Genomic DNA, 17,775 nt, shown 5'->3' with positions numbered 1-17,775 from the left:
TCGATAAATTCATATGGAATTTGATAATTTGATAATTTGATAATTTTAATAAGCATTAATGTGAAATGATTCACATTCGATTCCATAATTATTTTACATGTTAAAGTATTTATTATTGGATTAAATGCATGATTATGAAACTTAATCATGTTCTGTATAATTGTGCCATATAGCAGTGGTTTCCTGTTTATGGGTGGGTTTGACTATTATTTTGTCAATATAATGAACCAAAAAAGGGTATCCTTTTATTATAATTTTGGAGACTGAATTCCTTCCAAGCCATTTGTTTATTTGACCATTTGGTGTTTGTTTCTTAAACTAAAAAATATTATTTATTATTAATAATTTTTTTACTCTTCATGTGCATCACTCCATATTTTTTTTTATATTTAATTCTTACAACAATCACCCCTAGAAAAACCCTAAAATTTTATGATTTTTAAAAATTAGAAATATATAATTTTTATTATCCCTAAATGATAAGATATATAATATTTCATAATTTCTAAATATAATCATGATTTTATTTTTTTAGTTTATCATACATGAAAAATAATAATAATATTATTATTATTATTATTATAAATATAGAATTCAAAGATAAATCTAACATAAAAGTTATCTTTTTTTTTGTTAATCGAATATACCGTCGGTTAGTTATAAGATTTTAGGTTCAAATTTTATCTTCATCATTTATTCTTTGAAAACAAAATCTTAAGTAGATTTTCAAATCCTCTGTGGAAGGTAAAATTAGTTATAATCGGATACAACACTGATCTCTCTCTATGCAAGTTTCATATGCAGCAATTCTTTTCTGAAGTTTCAAGTAAATTGCAGATATACTCATAAGCTGGTAAATCCTTCCTAACACATTTTACCCACTGAAGAAAATATACCCCCAAAAAACCAAAAGAGAAGAACAGTTAGTAGATCTGCCGATGAACCCACCCAGGGAACATCTTGACAATTTGATGATGAACACGTATCATAAGACCTAAACTGATACACCTGCCAAAAAGCTCAATCATGAACTTGTCGACTAGAATCCCTGTACCTCTGCATATAACAGCTGTATCTCTGTGCCCTCCCCTCTACTCTCTAGTCCTTTTTTACTTCACCACCCTAAAAAGCTAAGGTTTTTTCCCCCTTTCTCTTCCCTTCCATTCCATTTTCTACATTGCTAATAATAATTATTATTATTATCATAATTTTACTGCAGTAATGTTTTTAATGTTTAAAAGCACATAAAGGTTACTAGTATTGTTATTGTTTTCACTGCACTAACATTTACCACTTACCGCAAGTCAAAACCTCGCTCGCACACGTGGGTGCGCCACCAAGCGCGCCGTAAGCGAAGTGAATGTTGATTAGTTCCAGAAAACTTAACCCACGCGGTACCAGCGGTAGAAATAGGGCGACACAGGTGGGTCCCGCAGGTGGTTTCCTGTGGGTATATTTTCGGGTGCGAAAAAAGCGTGCTTCGTCATGTGGAAGAAACCAATGATAGGGGCCGCGTAATACTCACGCTCGCACCCGCGGCTCGGCGAGCCGACCGTGTTCGTATCCCCTCCAATAACCGTGTCCATTCTTGTACCATTAACTGGCTCCGTTGATCTCATCATGACCGTCGGATTCAGTGGGACCCGCCGAAAGGATTTTTTAGGAACGTAATGAGTCGTGGAGAGGATCCCTGGAAGCCGGTTCGGACCGGTTCGGACAGCCACGCTGTAACCCTAGGCTTAAATACCCGTCCGATCGCTCGCCTGCTCGCTCTCAAGTAACGAGATCTTCTTGCCATCCCCCATCTCTCTCGCTCGTCGCATCTTCCCCCGCCTCCTCGGAGCCCTAGTCAGCGCATCCGGAACCCTAGTCCGGCCCCTGCCACTCGCCCTCTCCTCCTCCGGTCGGCCGGGAATCCGTGGTGCTCCGGATTTCCTCGGTTGCGATGGATCTCGCCGGCCTCACCGTCGTCCTCCGCGCCGCTCTCAGCCCCATCCCCGACGAGCGGAAGGCCGCCGAGGAGAGTCTCAATCAGGTGAATTGCGTCCCTCTTTGCTTTTCTTGATTTCTTGGTTTCGTCGGGTTTCAGGTTCATGATTGGTTCCCTGCTGCTGTTGATGGTGTTGGCTACTGTATGATCGTGGGAACTTGTCGCATATTGTGTGTGTTTTAGATGGGTTTGTGTTTTAGATGGGTTTTTGAAATTTGATCGAGTAGAGCTTCAAGGTTATGGTGATGCTGTTTAATTGATTCAGCCAAGCAATATCGATTGTCATCTCAGTTCAGCTCATTGCCAAGGGCGAAACGGACCTGTTTGTCTCGGTTTCTGAGTCGCACATCTCAAGGACAATTGTAGATCATGGTTTATAGTGTCATCCCTTTTATGTTTTTCGTAATGGTGTTTTCTGTTTCTGGGTATAATTAAAAAGTGATCTTACTTTAGTTCTTGTCATCCAGTGAGGCATTAATAACAAAGAATGATTTTCTATAGGTTACACTGCCATAATAAGATATGCTTAATCAGGGAATTAGTTTACACGTTTTCTTTCATAAAATATGAACCAACAGGGTATAAACCCATAAGTGGACTGGTGTGAGCAAATATAGGATCTGGTAATAACGATGCACCAATTGGGTTTTTGATGCTACGTTTTCTCTTTTTGTCTTCTTCCGAGAATGTTCCTGTTGTAATGAGACAGAATTGACAATTGCTAATTTTCTTAGTGATTTGACTGTGTAGCAGGGCAATGTTATCCTATAAATTAGACATGTTAGATAAACGTGGAACCCGTGTAATTCATTGTTGATCATGCATCTCATTAGGTTTGTAAATATGAATTTTTTGTTTCATACTTTCATGCAGTTCCAGTATACGCCACTGCATATGGTGAGGTTGTTGCAGATTGTAGTAGATGGTACTTGTGATATGGGTGTACGCCAAGTTGCAAGCATTCATTTCAAAAATTTTGTGGCGAAAAACTGGTCGCCTGATGAGCCTGGTACAAGCAATCATGAGTTAAATTCTTTTCAATTGACTAATTGTTAATCTGCCAAATGACTACTGTTCTTGTTTAGGTGAGGCCCAAAAGGTATTAGAGACTGACAAGAGCATGGTTCGTGAGAATATTCTTGGATTTGTTGCACAAGTTCCGCCACTGCTGAGGTACATTATTTGATTATCTTTTTTTTTTCCATTAACGAACTTTTGTGACACTTGGTTGCCAATTTTATCAAATGTCTTTCTCATGATGAATTTTCTCTTTGCTATTATTGCTACCTCTCTTGTTATCTCTGTTAAAACAGACTCCATCCGTCCATTGAATTTATTAATTCTGGATCTGAAGCATGAAGTTTTCTCTGGATGCTTGTCATAATCTTCTTGGATAATACAATATTTTCTTTGGTGTGACTTACACGTGCGGATGCTGGTGTCTTGGTGCTTTTGGAACTTCTTCAAGACTACGATTTTCTTGTAAGCAAGGATTTCAGTCATGTTACAATATCGGTTTCATTAACCTGTGGGACCAGAATGATATTGTATCAGGAGATATATCGACCCATACCACCCAATATCATTGCATAAAGTTAAATTAAATGAATCATGCTGTACTGGTATGAAGCCATATTTTTTTTATAATAATACTTCGTCGAGAATATGGGTCGACCTTGCTTGTGACTACTTTTCACATTCTGTCTCAGAGAGAAACCACCTGAATGTTCTTTATATGTTCGTATATGGTTCTTCTTTCAAGAATTATTTTGTAGGCTTAGCTTTTAGATGTTTTAATCTGATTCATGTTTTTGGGTCTCGGGGAGTTTCAAAGTGTTCTACTCTTGCAGTCTGCCCTGACACATCTCGGCACAATGCATGTTGCATCAAGACTGTGCTGACATATATTTCTGCACAATTTTGGCTTGTTCACACTACCATGCTGGCTCATTATGGTGACAAATGTATAGTTAAAAATCAAACCTTTGATTCAATTATCTTTTATGTTCTTAATTGAACAGATATTTTTGGACATACATCTTTCAGCAATAGGCATCATGTGAATAGTGTTTTTGTGTTTTGGAGATCCAAATATGCTTAATTTATTACATTCATTATCTAGGTGTAGGTTAGGTCTAAGCTGAGGCATGATAGATTGATCAATGTAATTAGATTTTGTGCAAATATATTTAAATCAAATAAATGTTCATAGATTAGAGTGAGATTTTCTAGATTTTGATGAAGAAAATTGCCAAGATATTATTTGAGTTCGAAGTAGGATAAAATTATGTCTTCCTTTAATGTATTCAGAGAATGTCTAGTTGGTCTATACATTAACCTGGGCCACACTTGGTTGTAACTTGTATCGGACTTGAATCGATAATCTTTTCTGCTTAATTCTGGTGTTGTTACCCCTCCTGGCTACTTCTCTCGATCTTTCTTCATCTATATCCTTTTTATTTGATTTCTTATATATCTAAGTAAACGGGATAGGTTTGCTGCTAATATTTAAACCTTTTTTCCTTTATCGAAGCCATCGATATGAGTTATAGCTGATTTTTAACTCGACCAACAGGTTTTCGTAAATGCGATAGTTCTGCATGAAGATTTTTTGCATTAAAGTTGATGCATCAATGTCTGCATCTCCATGGCCCTGATGTACATCTTGCATTTCATGAAAGAAATTACTATGATCTCTGTCTTTTCCTTTGAATTGTCACTTATGATTCTCAGTGATTTCTGGATGGTATTGTTGGCTCTTCTGATATGTTATTGACATGAAACAGAGCTCAACTTGGAGAATGCATTAAAACAATCATCCAAGCTGATTATCCGGAAAAGTGGCCAAGTCTTCTTCACTGGATTAAGTGCAATTTGCTATCGCAAGATCAACAAGTGTTAGGAGCTTTATATGTATTACGGGTTCTTGCCAGGAAATATGAGTGAGTATTCTATACGAATAAGTCTTATTACTTAATAATCTTATTGTATTCTAAAGAAAAAAATTTCTGTTTGCTTTATAAAACATCTCTTTTTTATGTTGATACTAATTACCAAATATCAGCAAGTCATTAAATGCTTGCTTCTTTGATAAGCACATCAATGATTAATTGTTCATACAGTATACTTTTTATTAAAAAATCAGTTTATTATCAGAAAATTATACGTAAAAAATCTGTTTCATGAGTTACTTGCTATTGTTTATTAACTAAATGTTTTTACTTCTCTAGGTTCAAGTCCGATGAAGAACGAATACCACTTTATGCAGTTGTTGAAGAGACATTCCCTCTTTTACTAAATGTATTTAACAAACTTGTTCAGATTGTTAACCCAACAATTGAAGTAGCTGATTTAATCAAACTCATATGTAAAATATTCTGGTCATCCATATATGTAAGTCCTAATATGACTTTCTTAGTTTCTCACTAGACTTCCAGCAAAAAGATAGTTAAGATTTCTTGTTTTCTATTGTCTAAAACTCTTTGCAGTTAGAGATCCCACGACAGCTATTTGATCCCAATGTGTTCGGTGCATGGATGGCTCTGTTCTTGAATATATTGGAGAGACCTGTTCCTTTAGAAGGGCAACCATCTGATCCGGACGTCAAGAAATCTTGGACATGGTGGAAAGTCAAGAAGTGGACAATCCACATTTTAAATCGTTTATATACTCGGTGGGTTAAATTGGTAAAAAAGGAATTTTTTTAGTTATGTTTGGTGCTTAATTAACTTGTGGTTAGGACTCACAGGTTTGGTGATCTGAAGCTTCAGAAGCCAGAGAGCAAAGCATTTGCTCAAATGTTTCAAAAGAATTATGCTGGAAGAATTTTGGGTTGCTACCTTCAGTTACTTAATGCAATTCGTATAGGCGAATATTTACCTGATAGAGTTACCAACCTTATACTTCAATATCTCAGCAGCAGGTTAGTCTTGCTTAATGCAGCTGTATATGTAACTTTGAGTTTGCTGGTACAGTCAAGTCATGTTGGGTATGGACAACAATTGAGAAACTATGTTACATTGATTTAATTGTTATTTTGATTCATTAATAATTTGTTTTTTCAGCCATAGCAAATAGTCCTGAATTTTTCAGACTTCTTTCCGTGGGCTTCTGTGATCCTTCATATCCTATTTTCCTTTATTTTTTTCTTTGGATCGTTTAGTTAAAGAGCGAGTTCTCAGTCGGAACTCTTTAAGGTGAAGTTAATGGAAAAAAGGAAGAATCCCTTGACCTTATTATGATTAAGAAAAAAATTATAAAACTGAGCTGTAACCTGTGATGGGTGTATGAACTAAAAAATAGGCATATATTATGAGAATTGCCAAATACATAATGGTATTCACATGGATCAAATTCTTTGGAAACAGTCAAGAATGTTTTGTATTTTTGGTTGTCAGGTGCTAGGTTCATTCCGTTGTCTAACAGGGAAATACAATATTCTCGCTGGTCTTGTTTATTTGAGGTTTGCTAGTCAGGCAATTTTTATCTTTAGGTGAATTTGCCATTAGCTTTTAGAAGTTGCTACAGGAGCAAAACTGGCTTGTACCATAATCATTTAGTAAGATTTTTTATTTGTACTTTTGGTTTAATCTAATATTCCTTAATACTGCCACCTGCATGGTTGTGTAGCTCCTTTATTGTGTGGGAAAAAAAGTTAATATAGTCAATCAAATCAAAAAAAATATAAAGTTTGATGAAGATAATCTCTATATAAAATAATGATAATAAGGCAAGATAAAGATAAATAAGGTAATTGAACATTTTTAAGACAAGTAAAAGCTAATAATACAATAAGAGATTGTCAAATATAAATGCTAGAAGACTAGAAGTTACTGTTTATTTTCCCTTGGTTTCCTTATGTCTTAGACTTGTAGTGTGCTCAAATTGTTGATTGTAACTCCTTTGTGCCATGTGATACGAAAATACGAAGTGCGGTATGATAAAACCTTTTTCTTATCCTCAGGTGGTCCTGTGCTGTAGAATTTTAGCAATCTATGTTGTCAATGGCCTCAATTTTTTTTTTTTTTGAATCTTATGTGCAGTATTTCAAAGACTAGTATGTACCAATTGCTGCAGCCTCAGCTTGACATCATTCTTTTTGAGATAGTCTTTCCACTTATGTGTTTCAATGACAATGATCAGAAATTATGGAGTGAAGACCCACATGAGTATGTTAGGAAGGGCTATGGTGAGTCTTTTGTCTATTCTGCAATAAGATGAAAGTCCAACAAATATGATATTCTAAAACTTTTTTTGGTATGATGATCATTAGGTTAATAACTTTTTCTCCGTTGTACAGATATTATAGAAGATTTGTACAGTCCTCGTACTGCAGCCATGGACTTTGTGAGTGAATTAGTTAGAAAGCGTGGGAAAGGAAACTTCCAGAAGTTCATTCATTTCATTGTGGATATTTTTACGAGGTATATATTCTTCTAGACCCTTGACATTACCTGAATATTACTACAAATGACATATTTAGTATTGAACATGATTGTATCTAACCAGATACAATGAGGCATCTGTCGAGTTCAAGCCATATCGTCAGAAAGATGGTGCTCTTCTAGCTATTGGAACGTTGTGTGATAAACTTAAGCAAACAGAGCCTTATAAGTCAGAGCTGGAACGCATGTTAGTGCAACATGTTCTTCCTGAATTCACAAGTCCTATTGGTCATCTTCGAGCTAAGGTTTGCTTTCTCATAACTTTGTGGTCAATTTGGTTGAATGGTTAAACCCTTTATTCTCAGTAATGTTTTACTACTGTTGAACAGTGAATTTTTTTTTTCTATTGACCACTGATGTTGATTACTTTTGGATTTTTGATTCTATGTTGATGGTCAGAATTTAATGTAGCATGAATATGTATTTCCCATTAGAAGCATGGCAGATGTCTTTGATGTTGCTTCTTAATTCATAATTTCAGCTAAAACTCTTTTACATCTCCTTTATAGTTCATTTGCTGGTTTTTATGTGATAACTGAAGACATGAACATTATACATTTGGGTGATGTTTCAGTTTGGTCTTCATTCTGCCCTTTATGGTGAATCCAGTGATTTTCTTGGTTTGCTGGGCTTACTGATATTTGGGTCAGTCAAAATGAATTCCAAGATTCCAAAGATAGCTATGATTTTGTTGCCCTGTAAGTCATTGGTCCTGCAATTTATACACTGTTGAGTTTCTTTGCTCTGAAGCTCTCAGAGACATGGGCCACCTTGTCCTCATCACTTAAGACTTTTTTTAAGCACTGTGAATCAGCAACTTAAAAAGATAGTATCCTATAGTTGATCTGATGGAGTTTTATGACAGGTGGATCTTGATTTGGTGTCAAATATGTAGCCAAGACAAATCTTGTATCTATAGGTACCAAATGCCTGCCAATATACTTTTTGGTTGTAGTTTCGTGTAGCGAAGGGATTGGGCCCTGAAATTATTTTAGACATTGGAAGTTTCTAGGAGTGGAAATGAAAAGCTTGTAATGGCATGCAATGTTCAACTATAATTTTTAAGTGCCAAATTGTTGGTGGAACTCAATCCTTAATAGCTTACATAGTTCATCTGTTATTTTGTAATTTGAGGTGTCAAATTTGTCACAATTAACATGCCTTTAGCACAAGTTGGTGGAAATGTCTTGTGGAGTTTAACAATGGCTTTCTTCTGAAGTATGTAGAGAGGTCAAATACCTTGCAATGTATTTTTGTCCAAAGAATGGAATTGAGTCTGGACCCATACCAGTTGATAGCCGGACTGGTATGGGTTTGATCAATGTCGGTGTACCAACACATAGTATGCCAACATGAATCATAGTACCATTCTGTGGGGGAAGAGGAGAGGAAGAAGGCAGGAGGAGACAGTGGAGAAGAGGAGGAGAATTAAGAGGTGGATAAGGAGAAATACTGGGGATGAGGCCAGCGGCAAGTGACGGGTGGACGAGTGGCGAAGGGTGGGCAGCCAGATCGGGTGATTGTGCGGACAGGGAGAATTGTTTTGTGAACCCTTGCAAGCCCTAAAAGACACTGGAACTTGTGAGCCCTAAAAGTAATCCGGTTAAAACAGAAAAACAAGGCCTAACATCTTTAAGAAAATTGGAGTTGCAAGTACTAAAGGGCATCCGGTTTGGGGTCTTTTAAAATGAAATGACCATGCCCAACATTTAAAATAAATTGGACTGGACTGCTCGAAATGAGGCAGTCTACATCTCGGTTTATGCTTAAGTGCTAAATATCTGTCAGGATGGACTGGTTCATGCAAAATTGCATTCATTGCTTTTACCATTACAATGCTTACAAGGTTCAGGATCATAGCTTGTAATCTTATGATGGATGATTACTGATTTTTTGTTTGTTCATGGATTGTTTCAAGCAGGTTAATTTCATACCAGACGCATTGTTAATCAACTTAACAAACAGTACCTCAACTATTCCTATTCCATTTAATTAGTATTGCTAAATTTAATTAGTATATATCTTCTTGGTCATTATGTAATTGTGGGCAATTATTTAAGCATTACTTTTTTAGGATCATGGTTAACAAAACCGCAATAACTTTATGTCACCCATCTAACCTCCATGTGATCTAATGAGAGTTTTTTCTTATGGTCTTGGTCTTTCCTCTCAATACCTCTGTGTTATGCTCCCAGCTAGCTGCCTCTTCAGCTAGCTGGCTCCATCTTTTTTCAATTGGCAATGATGTATCAGTGTGGTTCAACTTCTCACAGAACACTATACCTCAAGAGCAACTAAGCCTGATGCCCTCAATATTGGCGACATAATTTTAGTGGTTATTAGTCATTTTTCCTTTGTAATACTGCCGATATGGTGTCTGGGATTTCTTAATTTTTGTAAGAATTTAAGGTCAGAGAATGCTAGAGTAAATTAGTGGTTTTTATTTAATATATCTGCTATAGGTGGTGGTTTGATTATTATTAGCAGCTACATCATGTTGGACAAAGATGGTTGGAGATCTCTTTCACAACTTAGAGAAGAAACGGAAGAAAGAGAACATTGATGCTTCTATGCAGTTTAAAAATTATCTATACTCGTCCCTCTAATGAGAATGTCTTCAAGCTAACTTACAGATGATAAGCTATGAAATGTAAGCGTTTCAGTCCATGAAATGTAGTTGGAGACTTACAGATGATAATCTAGAAAGTGTTAGATAGATACCCCTCTTGTGCAAATAATATTTGTATGGTTCCTTATTGTGGAAGCTAACTTTTGTTCAGGAGAAAAAACATAATACTACTCTTCTTCGTCTTTTTCTTTGGTGTTTCTTAAAGAAGATTGTTCTGCACTTGAATCTTGAAATGGTAGATATACGTAATAGTGCATCAGTCCTTTTGCTTTATGGACTTCTGAGTTTACTTTTTTCTTAACTAGGCAGCATGGGTTGCAGGGCAATATGCCCATATCAACTTTTCAGATCAGAACAATTTTCGCAGAGTGTTTCACTGTGTTGTCTCCGGCCTGCGAGATCCAGAGCTTCCTGTGCGTGTTGACTCGGTATTTGCATTGCGCTCCTTTGTTGAGGCTTGCAAAGGTATGATTTTATAATCATGTTTGTTTATTTTAGTGTTTCCTTTTTTAAGCAAAGCAAAGTCTCTGAGATCATTATCTCTTGTACAGATCTGAATGAGATTCGTCCAATTCTTCCTCAATTACTTGATGGTATTTTTCTGCTACTTATCTGAGTATGTTTGCATTGCACATTATGTGAATTTCGAAATAAGATTCTTAATTTTCTCTCTGCAGAGTTCTTTAAACTTATGAATGAAGTGGAGAACGAGGACCTTGTTTTCACTCTTGAGACTATCGTCGACAAATTTGGTGAAGAGATGGCACCATATGCTTTTGGGTTGTGCCAGAATCTGGTAATGTAATTGCATGTTGATGCTGGTTTTCTTGTATATAGTCTTTGTAAAATCCTTTATTCTCTGAGAAATTATGTGCAGGCTGCTGCATTTTGGAGGTGCCTGGATGCATCAGAATCAGATGATGAAGCTGATGATGCAGGTGCTCTAGCAGCTGTTGGATGTTTACGTGCCATAAGCACTATTCTTGAATCTGTTAGTGGGCTTCCCCATCTCTTTGTCCAAGTTGAGCCTACCTTATTACCTATTATGCGGAAAATGCTGACTACAGATGGCCAAGGTACATATTCTAGATGTCCTTTATTAAATGCATGTGATTCTGATCAGTGGGCTATATTTGTATTCTAAATGTCCTCTATTAAACTTTCCTTTTATGTGGCAATTGTCACCCTCCAAATTCCCATCACTATAGTCCTTTAAACTCTTAAAATACAACTTTTACAACTATTTGACCTGTACTATAACTATATTTAGAACTCTAATACACCACCAAACTCAAAGCAAGATATATACAAGCATTAAATTTATTGGATATAGTTAGGCTCTTATGTGTTATTGATGGCTCATTGCAAGCATATTGCTTGATCCAGTAACTTCAAGTTGCAAGTTTTGGTACATTGAATTGAATTTTTTGGGGAACTTGTTTCAAGTCCTCTTGCTTTTTGTTTTGCATTAATATAATGATTTTGTTTATTGCAGATGTTTTTGAAGAAGTTTTAGAAATAGTCTCCTATATGACGTTTTACTCGCCAACAATCTCGTTGGAGATGTGGAGCCTTTGGCCTTTAATTATGGATGCACTTGGAGATTGGGCTATAGATTTCTTCGATAGTAAGGCTTTGCTTTTTTATAATATTAATTACTGTTGTTCTTTTGAAGCTTTATTTCTTGCACACTGCTGTCAAGTCCTCTTTATTTGTGCTACAATGAAAGTCCATCCAGCATGTTAAACTCCGATGTTATTTTCTTTTGATGTATCATGTGCTTCCTCTTTGTAGTTCTGCATGCACATTTATTTGATGTTTACTCTGAGATTAATTACAAAATTTGGGTGCATACTAGTATCCTCATTTGTTTGGGTAATTTCAGGAATGTCATTGTTTTCCCATCCATTGGAATGCTAAGGATGATTGGATGTAAATGCACTCTTAATATTCAGTGGAGTGCTATAGGATTTGGTTATCCTGATTAAGATACCAATAATTTCTTAAGGTCAGTGACCGTAAGATGTGTCAGCTGCTGGTTTTTCTTACTAAGGCGCATGCTATTCACAATAATTGGCTTCTTCAAGAGCAGTTGGCAGACTTGGCAGAATGATAGAATTTGCAGTTTATCAATTGAACTCATGTATAGTAGCTGATTTAGTTGGTGAATGTAAATCAATCTTTGAAATTGTGAATTAAAATTAGGCTAGGCTCATATTTACCGAAATTTTTGTGCTCAATACCTTAATTAGGTAGGTTTTACTTGCTGGACACTTATAAGGTAGGTCTCCCTATATTTCTTTTAATTTTATTATTACACTATTAGACCAATGCTTTATAATACAAAAAATAATAAATCAGCCGGGGCATTTTTGAATATTTATCACTTTGATTATCAAATATTTATTCCATTAACTAATAAATATTGAACTGGCTGACTGTTTGTTTCTTGTCTACCTTGTTCATGTAACTGCCTTTCTTTTAATGATTTATCTGGTTATTGTAGTCATGTAGTGATTGTTTAGTTGTTCTTTCTGCTTTTTGTTAAATTAGTATCGAATGTTTTCTGTTCTTACGTAGGTGGATAATATAATTATTTGTTTATGCTTTGGGTATCAGGTAATTGCATATATTTTATTGCAATGATCTTCTTATCAGTGTTCCCTTTTGTAAATGCACATTGAAATTTAGTAAGTGCTATTTTCTTCCAGATATTCTTGTTCCTTTGGACAACTATATATCCAGGAGTACATCACATTATCTTACATGCAAGGACCCTGACTACCAGCAAAGCTTATGGAATACACTGTCAACTGTAAGTTCTAGTTACTACAAAGAACATGCCTATTCCTTTCAATTTTGATGTCTCATTATCAGTAAAAATCTTTAAACATGAGTCAACTTGGATGAATACCTGTGACATTTAAATAGAAAATTTTCATTAAATCATGACCTCAATCATATTTGGTGATACAATTGCAGATAATGTCAGACAGAAACATTGATGATGCTGATATGGAACCTGCTCCTAAGCTTATTGAAGTTGTCTTTCAAAATTGTAAAGGTCAAGTGGATCACTGGGTTGAGCCTTATCTAAGGATCACAATTGAACGATTACGTCAAGCAGAGAGGTCATACTTGAAGTGCCTCTTGATGCTAGTGGTGAGTAATTTGATATTAAGTAACAGTATTTATATATTTTGAATCTAGTGCTGAGTATACTGTTTTCTTTGTATAATTTTTTACTATCTAATAGACTAGGGAGTCCTAACCTTAAATTCAGGAAGGACTTTATAGAAACATGTGTGTGGACATCTGCATGCATCGTTCCAACTTAATTCTTATGAACTACTCCATTGTGTAAGTTCTTTTTTATTTGGATTCACTGAAATATAAATCTATTTATCTTTATGTCATTTAAGGCACAGATGAAAATAGGCTAAGAAACAATTTCTGTGACTTGTATATTTAGAAATTTTATGTTGGATTGTGCAAGTTGTTAAGCTTTGTTTGTTTTAATGGATCCTTGGCTACTTGACCATATTTACGTAGTTTATAGTCTCATAAAATGCAAGTTTTTTCTAGTCCTGTATTTTCTAGTTCCTTGCCAATAAAATTATTGGAAACCTTAACTAAGGTGACATAAAATCTGAATGCACTTTCAGTGGTCATGTTATAGACTTTTCTATTATGGTAGAAGTGGTGACAACTTGTGCTGCTCTGAGTTCATTCTTCTTCGTCCAAGGTTGATGCAGGACAAGTGTGGCTGGTACCCAAAGGGTTGGAAAGTTGCTATTAGGTATTGTTTAGGACTTAGGAGTAACATTTGCTGTTATCGTGGTTTACTTTGAAGATTTAAACCAGTTTGCTTCTGGAGATAAAAAGTAACTAAGTTGCTACACTCTGGATTTGATTCTGATTGTATGTTTTCTAATGAATTTATTTCGTTCTTTTTCTCTTAAGGCAATAACCAATGAAAATTGCTACTGTAAACAGACAGCAAAATAGAAATTAGTGGGTTAGGGTTCTTAACCGTGCATTGTTTAGGATACAGTTTAGCTGTTGAATTTTAAGTCTTCTCTCTGTTTTAATGACCTTGAACCTCTATTTTAATCAAACAGGATAAGCAGTAATTTCCTATTTGAAATCATGCTTCCTGGAACACCAACTGGTTAAAAAACACTGGAAATAAAAATTTGGCAAGTAGCATTCCTGTTCCTAGCTCTAATATATTATTCAACACACCTGCAACAATATAACATGCATTACTTTCAAGGTCAAACCCTGCAAGCCTTAGAGAGTACAAGAAGCACCCAGAACCTACAGTCTTGTTTAACAATCATTAAACAGACTGAGAGAATCTTTTATTTAAGGTGGTTATGTCTTCTGTTATTGTTATCTGGATACCTCTTTGTGCGATGTTCTTGCAAAGTTGTGTCATGCTGGTATTCATTTTTGATATTCTTATTCCTAATTCAAATCCAAGCTCCATCTGCCTAGATAATTAATTATTACTCAGTAGTCATGTTTTCATCTTTGTTCTTGCATTTTCGTATATTTTACCTAAGAGCTATATCATCTTTGAAATTCATGTTGCAATGCTGTTGGTTTGTGCCAAATTAAATGGAATTTTATTTTTTTGGCACTCTTTCTATCTTCAGTTATTGGTCTCTGTTCCATTACGACAACTTGTTACTTTTGCAGATTGCCGATGCTTTATATTACAATTCTTCATTGACACTTGGGATACTTCATAAGCTTGGTGTGGCTACAGAAGTTTTCAATCTTTGGTTCCAGATGCTACAAGAAGTGAAAAAGAGTGGGATGCGTGCAAATTTTAAAAGGTTAAGACTCTTTTTCTTTTCCAGGTCATTTTTAGTATTAGAATGACTGAATATCCCTTTTTAATTGCAGGGAACATGATAAAAAGGTTTGCTGCTTAGGACTGACTTCACTTCTTGGCCTTCCAGCCGATCAGTTGCCAGGAGAAGCATTTGAACGTGTTTTTAAAGCAACACTTGAACTTCTTGTCTCTTACAAAGAGCAAGTAGCTGGTACAGCATCTCAGTGCTTTGGATTTATGGGAGAATCTATGCCTTTTCATAAGTTTTTTGTTTACTTATCTTTTGCTGTTGCTTCATAGTTTCCTTTTTTATGTGGATGTCTTTTTCTAGTCATCTTTTTACCCAATTAGCCTATTACTTCTAGTCATCTTTTTACCCAATAGCCTATGTTATCTATCTTATACTTTTAAAGGATCTTTCTATGAATAGGTCTTTGGTAATCCTGGTTATTAAATTTGGTCTGTGGTTGTCCTTATTTGTCTTACAAATTCATCTTGATCATTAACAAAATGATATGCATCAAACAAACTTATAGTTATCATATCTTTTTATGATTTATTTGTTCTTCTTTGCTGTTTGCTTTTTCACTTTCATTTTTGTTTCTTTTTTCTTCTTTTTCTGCCCTAGCGTCTGCCACAAGATAACATAGATGCAGAAATGATTCTGGCAGGTGATATATTATTTCTACTTTTATTTGGCTAACCCTCCCTCTTGTGCATGAGCAGAAGCTAAGAAGCAGGATGACGCTGAGGTAGATGATGATATGGATGGCATTGAAGATGATGATGAAGATGAGGAAGAGTCTGACAAAGAAATGGGAGATGATGCTGAGGATGGGGATGAAGCTGATAGTCTAAAGCTCCAAAAGTTAGCAGCAGAGGTGGTTAGATTTAATGTTTTTGGTTCATTCTATTTTTTTTTGCATACAAATGATTAGAATTTTCCCTCAAGAACGTCTAGTTATTTGCATATTTTGCTAAAAGAAATTTTATAATGACTTGGAAATCTGTCGCCTAGGGAGTTCTTTTGGGTCTTGGCTCAATTTATAGTTTCATGTTTTGGATTGATATTCATCTATGAAAGTTATCAACAAGGTTCATGCCTTTACTTTAAAAGACTTGTAAACAATGACAAGGTTAGAAATGATTTTGATGTTTTCACATTTGGTAGCTGAGAAGCAACATATACAAGAAGTTAGTAATAGTAAGGATCCTAAAATGAAAAATTAGAGTTTTCAAATAAAAATATAGATAAAAAAATGATGAAGTCTTGATGAAGTCTATGAAAAAAGGGCTGGATGTTAAAATCTGTGCCACATAAAATTGCTCTCACCTATCTTCCTCTTCTTCTGGCTACTTCATTTTCTGAGCATATTGCATAGCGATGTTGGATCCTCTGTTTAGGCTTTTTTCTGTTTTGTGGGTATGTTTTTCTCATCTTTGATTTTTGTTGCAATGAAATCAGGCAAGAGGGTTCCAGTCAAATGACGAGGATGATGACTCAGATGATGATTACAGTGATGATGAGGAATTCCAATCACCGATTGATGAAGTGGACCCTTTTATATTCTTTATCGATACTGTCCAAGGTAAGGATTGTTCCATTTTCATACATATTCTTTCCAGCGTATGCTTTTTCATGTGTCCGAAACAGTTATATTTGATGTTGATGTTGTCTACAGCTGTGCAAGCATCTGATCCCGCTAGGTTTCAGAACCTAACGCGGACCTTGGACTTCCACTATCAGGCCCTGGCAAGTGGTGTTGCTCAACATGCTGAGCAGAGAAGAGTGGAGATCGAAAAAGAAAAGCTGGAGAAGGCAGCAACTCAGTGATGTTAGTGCCGTGCTACATTTCAGGGCTATCCCCATTATTCATTTTGTTGCCCATTCTGTCAGTGGGAAAGAACCGAGTTTGGTTATGGTGTCGTAGGTAGTCTCTTTGAGGAGTTGATATAGCCATCATCCACGTGAGGGATGATAGGGGCTGGCTTTCATGCTCCTAGAATTTTTGATTCTCCTGTGATAGGAGAGATGAAGATAACAGATGCACTGCGAGAACTGCTCTGTGCTGTTATCTTTGATAGTTTTGTTATGGTTTTCTGCATGGGAGTGGCAGCTCCATGGTGAATTAAGTTGTCACATAATCTCTGTTCCTCCTTGATCTGTTGGAAAGAGATTCATCAGTCTTATCTGTCAGAGGCTATTGCTTGAGGAATTCTTTCTTGCGCGTAAGATGGGTTGTCAGTATAGAGTGTATAGTGTGTAATTATTATTCTAAGAGATTCTACAATGTCTTTTATATTGTTCGGTGGAGTCCAACATTTATTCGTATCCCCCAGAATGGGATTGTACCTAGGACTGAGTATTCTTTCTGGTCTACGTGCTTCTATTGATCTTCATATTTGGCAAACAAAAATGTATTCACATTGGAGCTTGTTTGACTTCACTACGATGCATCTGACAACTCTGTAGGTTGTCTATATGGTTCACCACAATGAAGTGCAGCACAATGATTCCTCCAAAGCAAAAGTGTTATTGCTGGGTATTGCGAATTGATTCCATTGTTTTTCATCGACGCCTTTGCTTTGTTATATGGATTGTGGTTATCATGTGAACACAAACTTTTTTGATCATTTTCAAAGAATGAACATTTAGATAGAAGCTTGCCATTCACAATCTCTTTTTGTTACTGGTAACAAGGAAATGTCATTTAATGATGAAGTCTTTGAACTTTTTGGTTGAGAAACACAGGTGCCGATGGGGACGTGGTCGGTCAATATGCGAACACAAAACCTTTTAGATCATTTTCAAAGAACGAACATTTTGATAGAAGCTTGTCATTCACAATCTCTTTTTGTTATTAGTAAT

The 17,775-nt window shown here is 35.8% G+C and overlaps 1 protein-coding gene across 3 annotated transcripts; it reads left to right on the top strand.

Annotated features, from left to right (window-relative positions):
- Window positions 1-1,775: 1,775 nt before the first annotated feature.
- On the top strand, window positions 1,776-17,353 carry LOC135641267 (importin beta-like SAD2). 3 transcript variants are annotated; one of them, XM_065156530.1, is made up of 22 exons: window positions 1,776-2,035; window positions 2,864-2,999; window positions 3,076-3,163; window positions 4,777-4,932; window positions 5,221-5,383; window positions 5,479-5,663; window positions 5,739-5,912; window positions 7,033-7,178; window positions 7,290-7,413; window positions 7,499-7,679; window positions 10,369-10,528; window positions 10,615-10,656; window positions 10,741-10,859; window positions 10,941-11,139; window positions 11,559-11,690; window positions 12,775-12,878; window positions 13,046-13,225; window positions 14,768-14,907; window positions 14,978-15,117; window positions 15,633-15,787; window positions 16,372-16,495; window positions 16,589-17,353. In XM_065156530.1, the coding sequence occupies exons 1-22, from the start codon at window positions 1,946-1,948 to the stop codon at window positions 16,738-16,740; spliced, it is 3,090 nt and encodes a 1,029-aa protein (XP_065012602.1). In that variant the 5' UTR covers window positions 1,776-1,945; the 3' UTR covers window positions 16,741-17,353. The 3 variants fall into 3 exon arrangements, with proteins under 3 accessions (XP_065012602.1, XP_065012601.1, XP_065012603.1); XM_065156529.1 differs by having other exon boundaries at window positions 1,795-2,035; window positions 15,633-15,790; window positions 16,589-16,882; XM_065156531.1 differs by lacking the exons at window positions 1,776-2,035; window positions 2,864-2,999 and adding an exon at window positions 3,304-3,472 and having other exon boundaries at window positions 3,094-3,163; window positions 15,633-15,790; window positions 16,589-16,882.
- Window positions 17,354-17,775: the final 422 nt, after the last annotated feature.

Source organism: Musa acuminata, chromosome BXJ3-6 (assembly GCF_036884655.1).
Source record: "Musa acuminata AAA Group cultivar baxijiao chromosome BXJ3-6, Cavendish_Baxijiao_AAA, whole genome shotgun sequence".
In the NCBI taxonomy this organism is placed as follows: Eukaryota; Viridiplantae; Streptophyta; class Magnoliopsida; order Zingiberales; family Musaceae; genus Musa; species Musa acuminata.
Note: the sequence above shows the minus strand (reverse complement) of the source record. Positions and strands in the feature narration are given on the sequence as shown.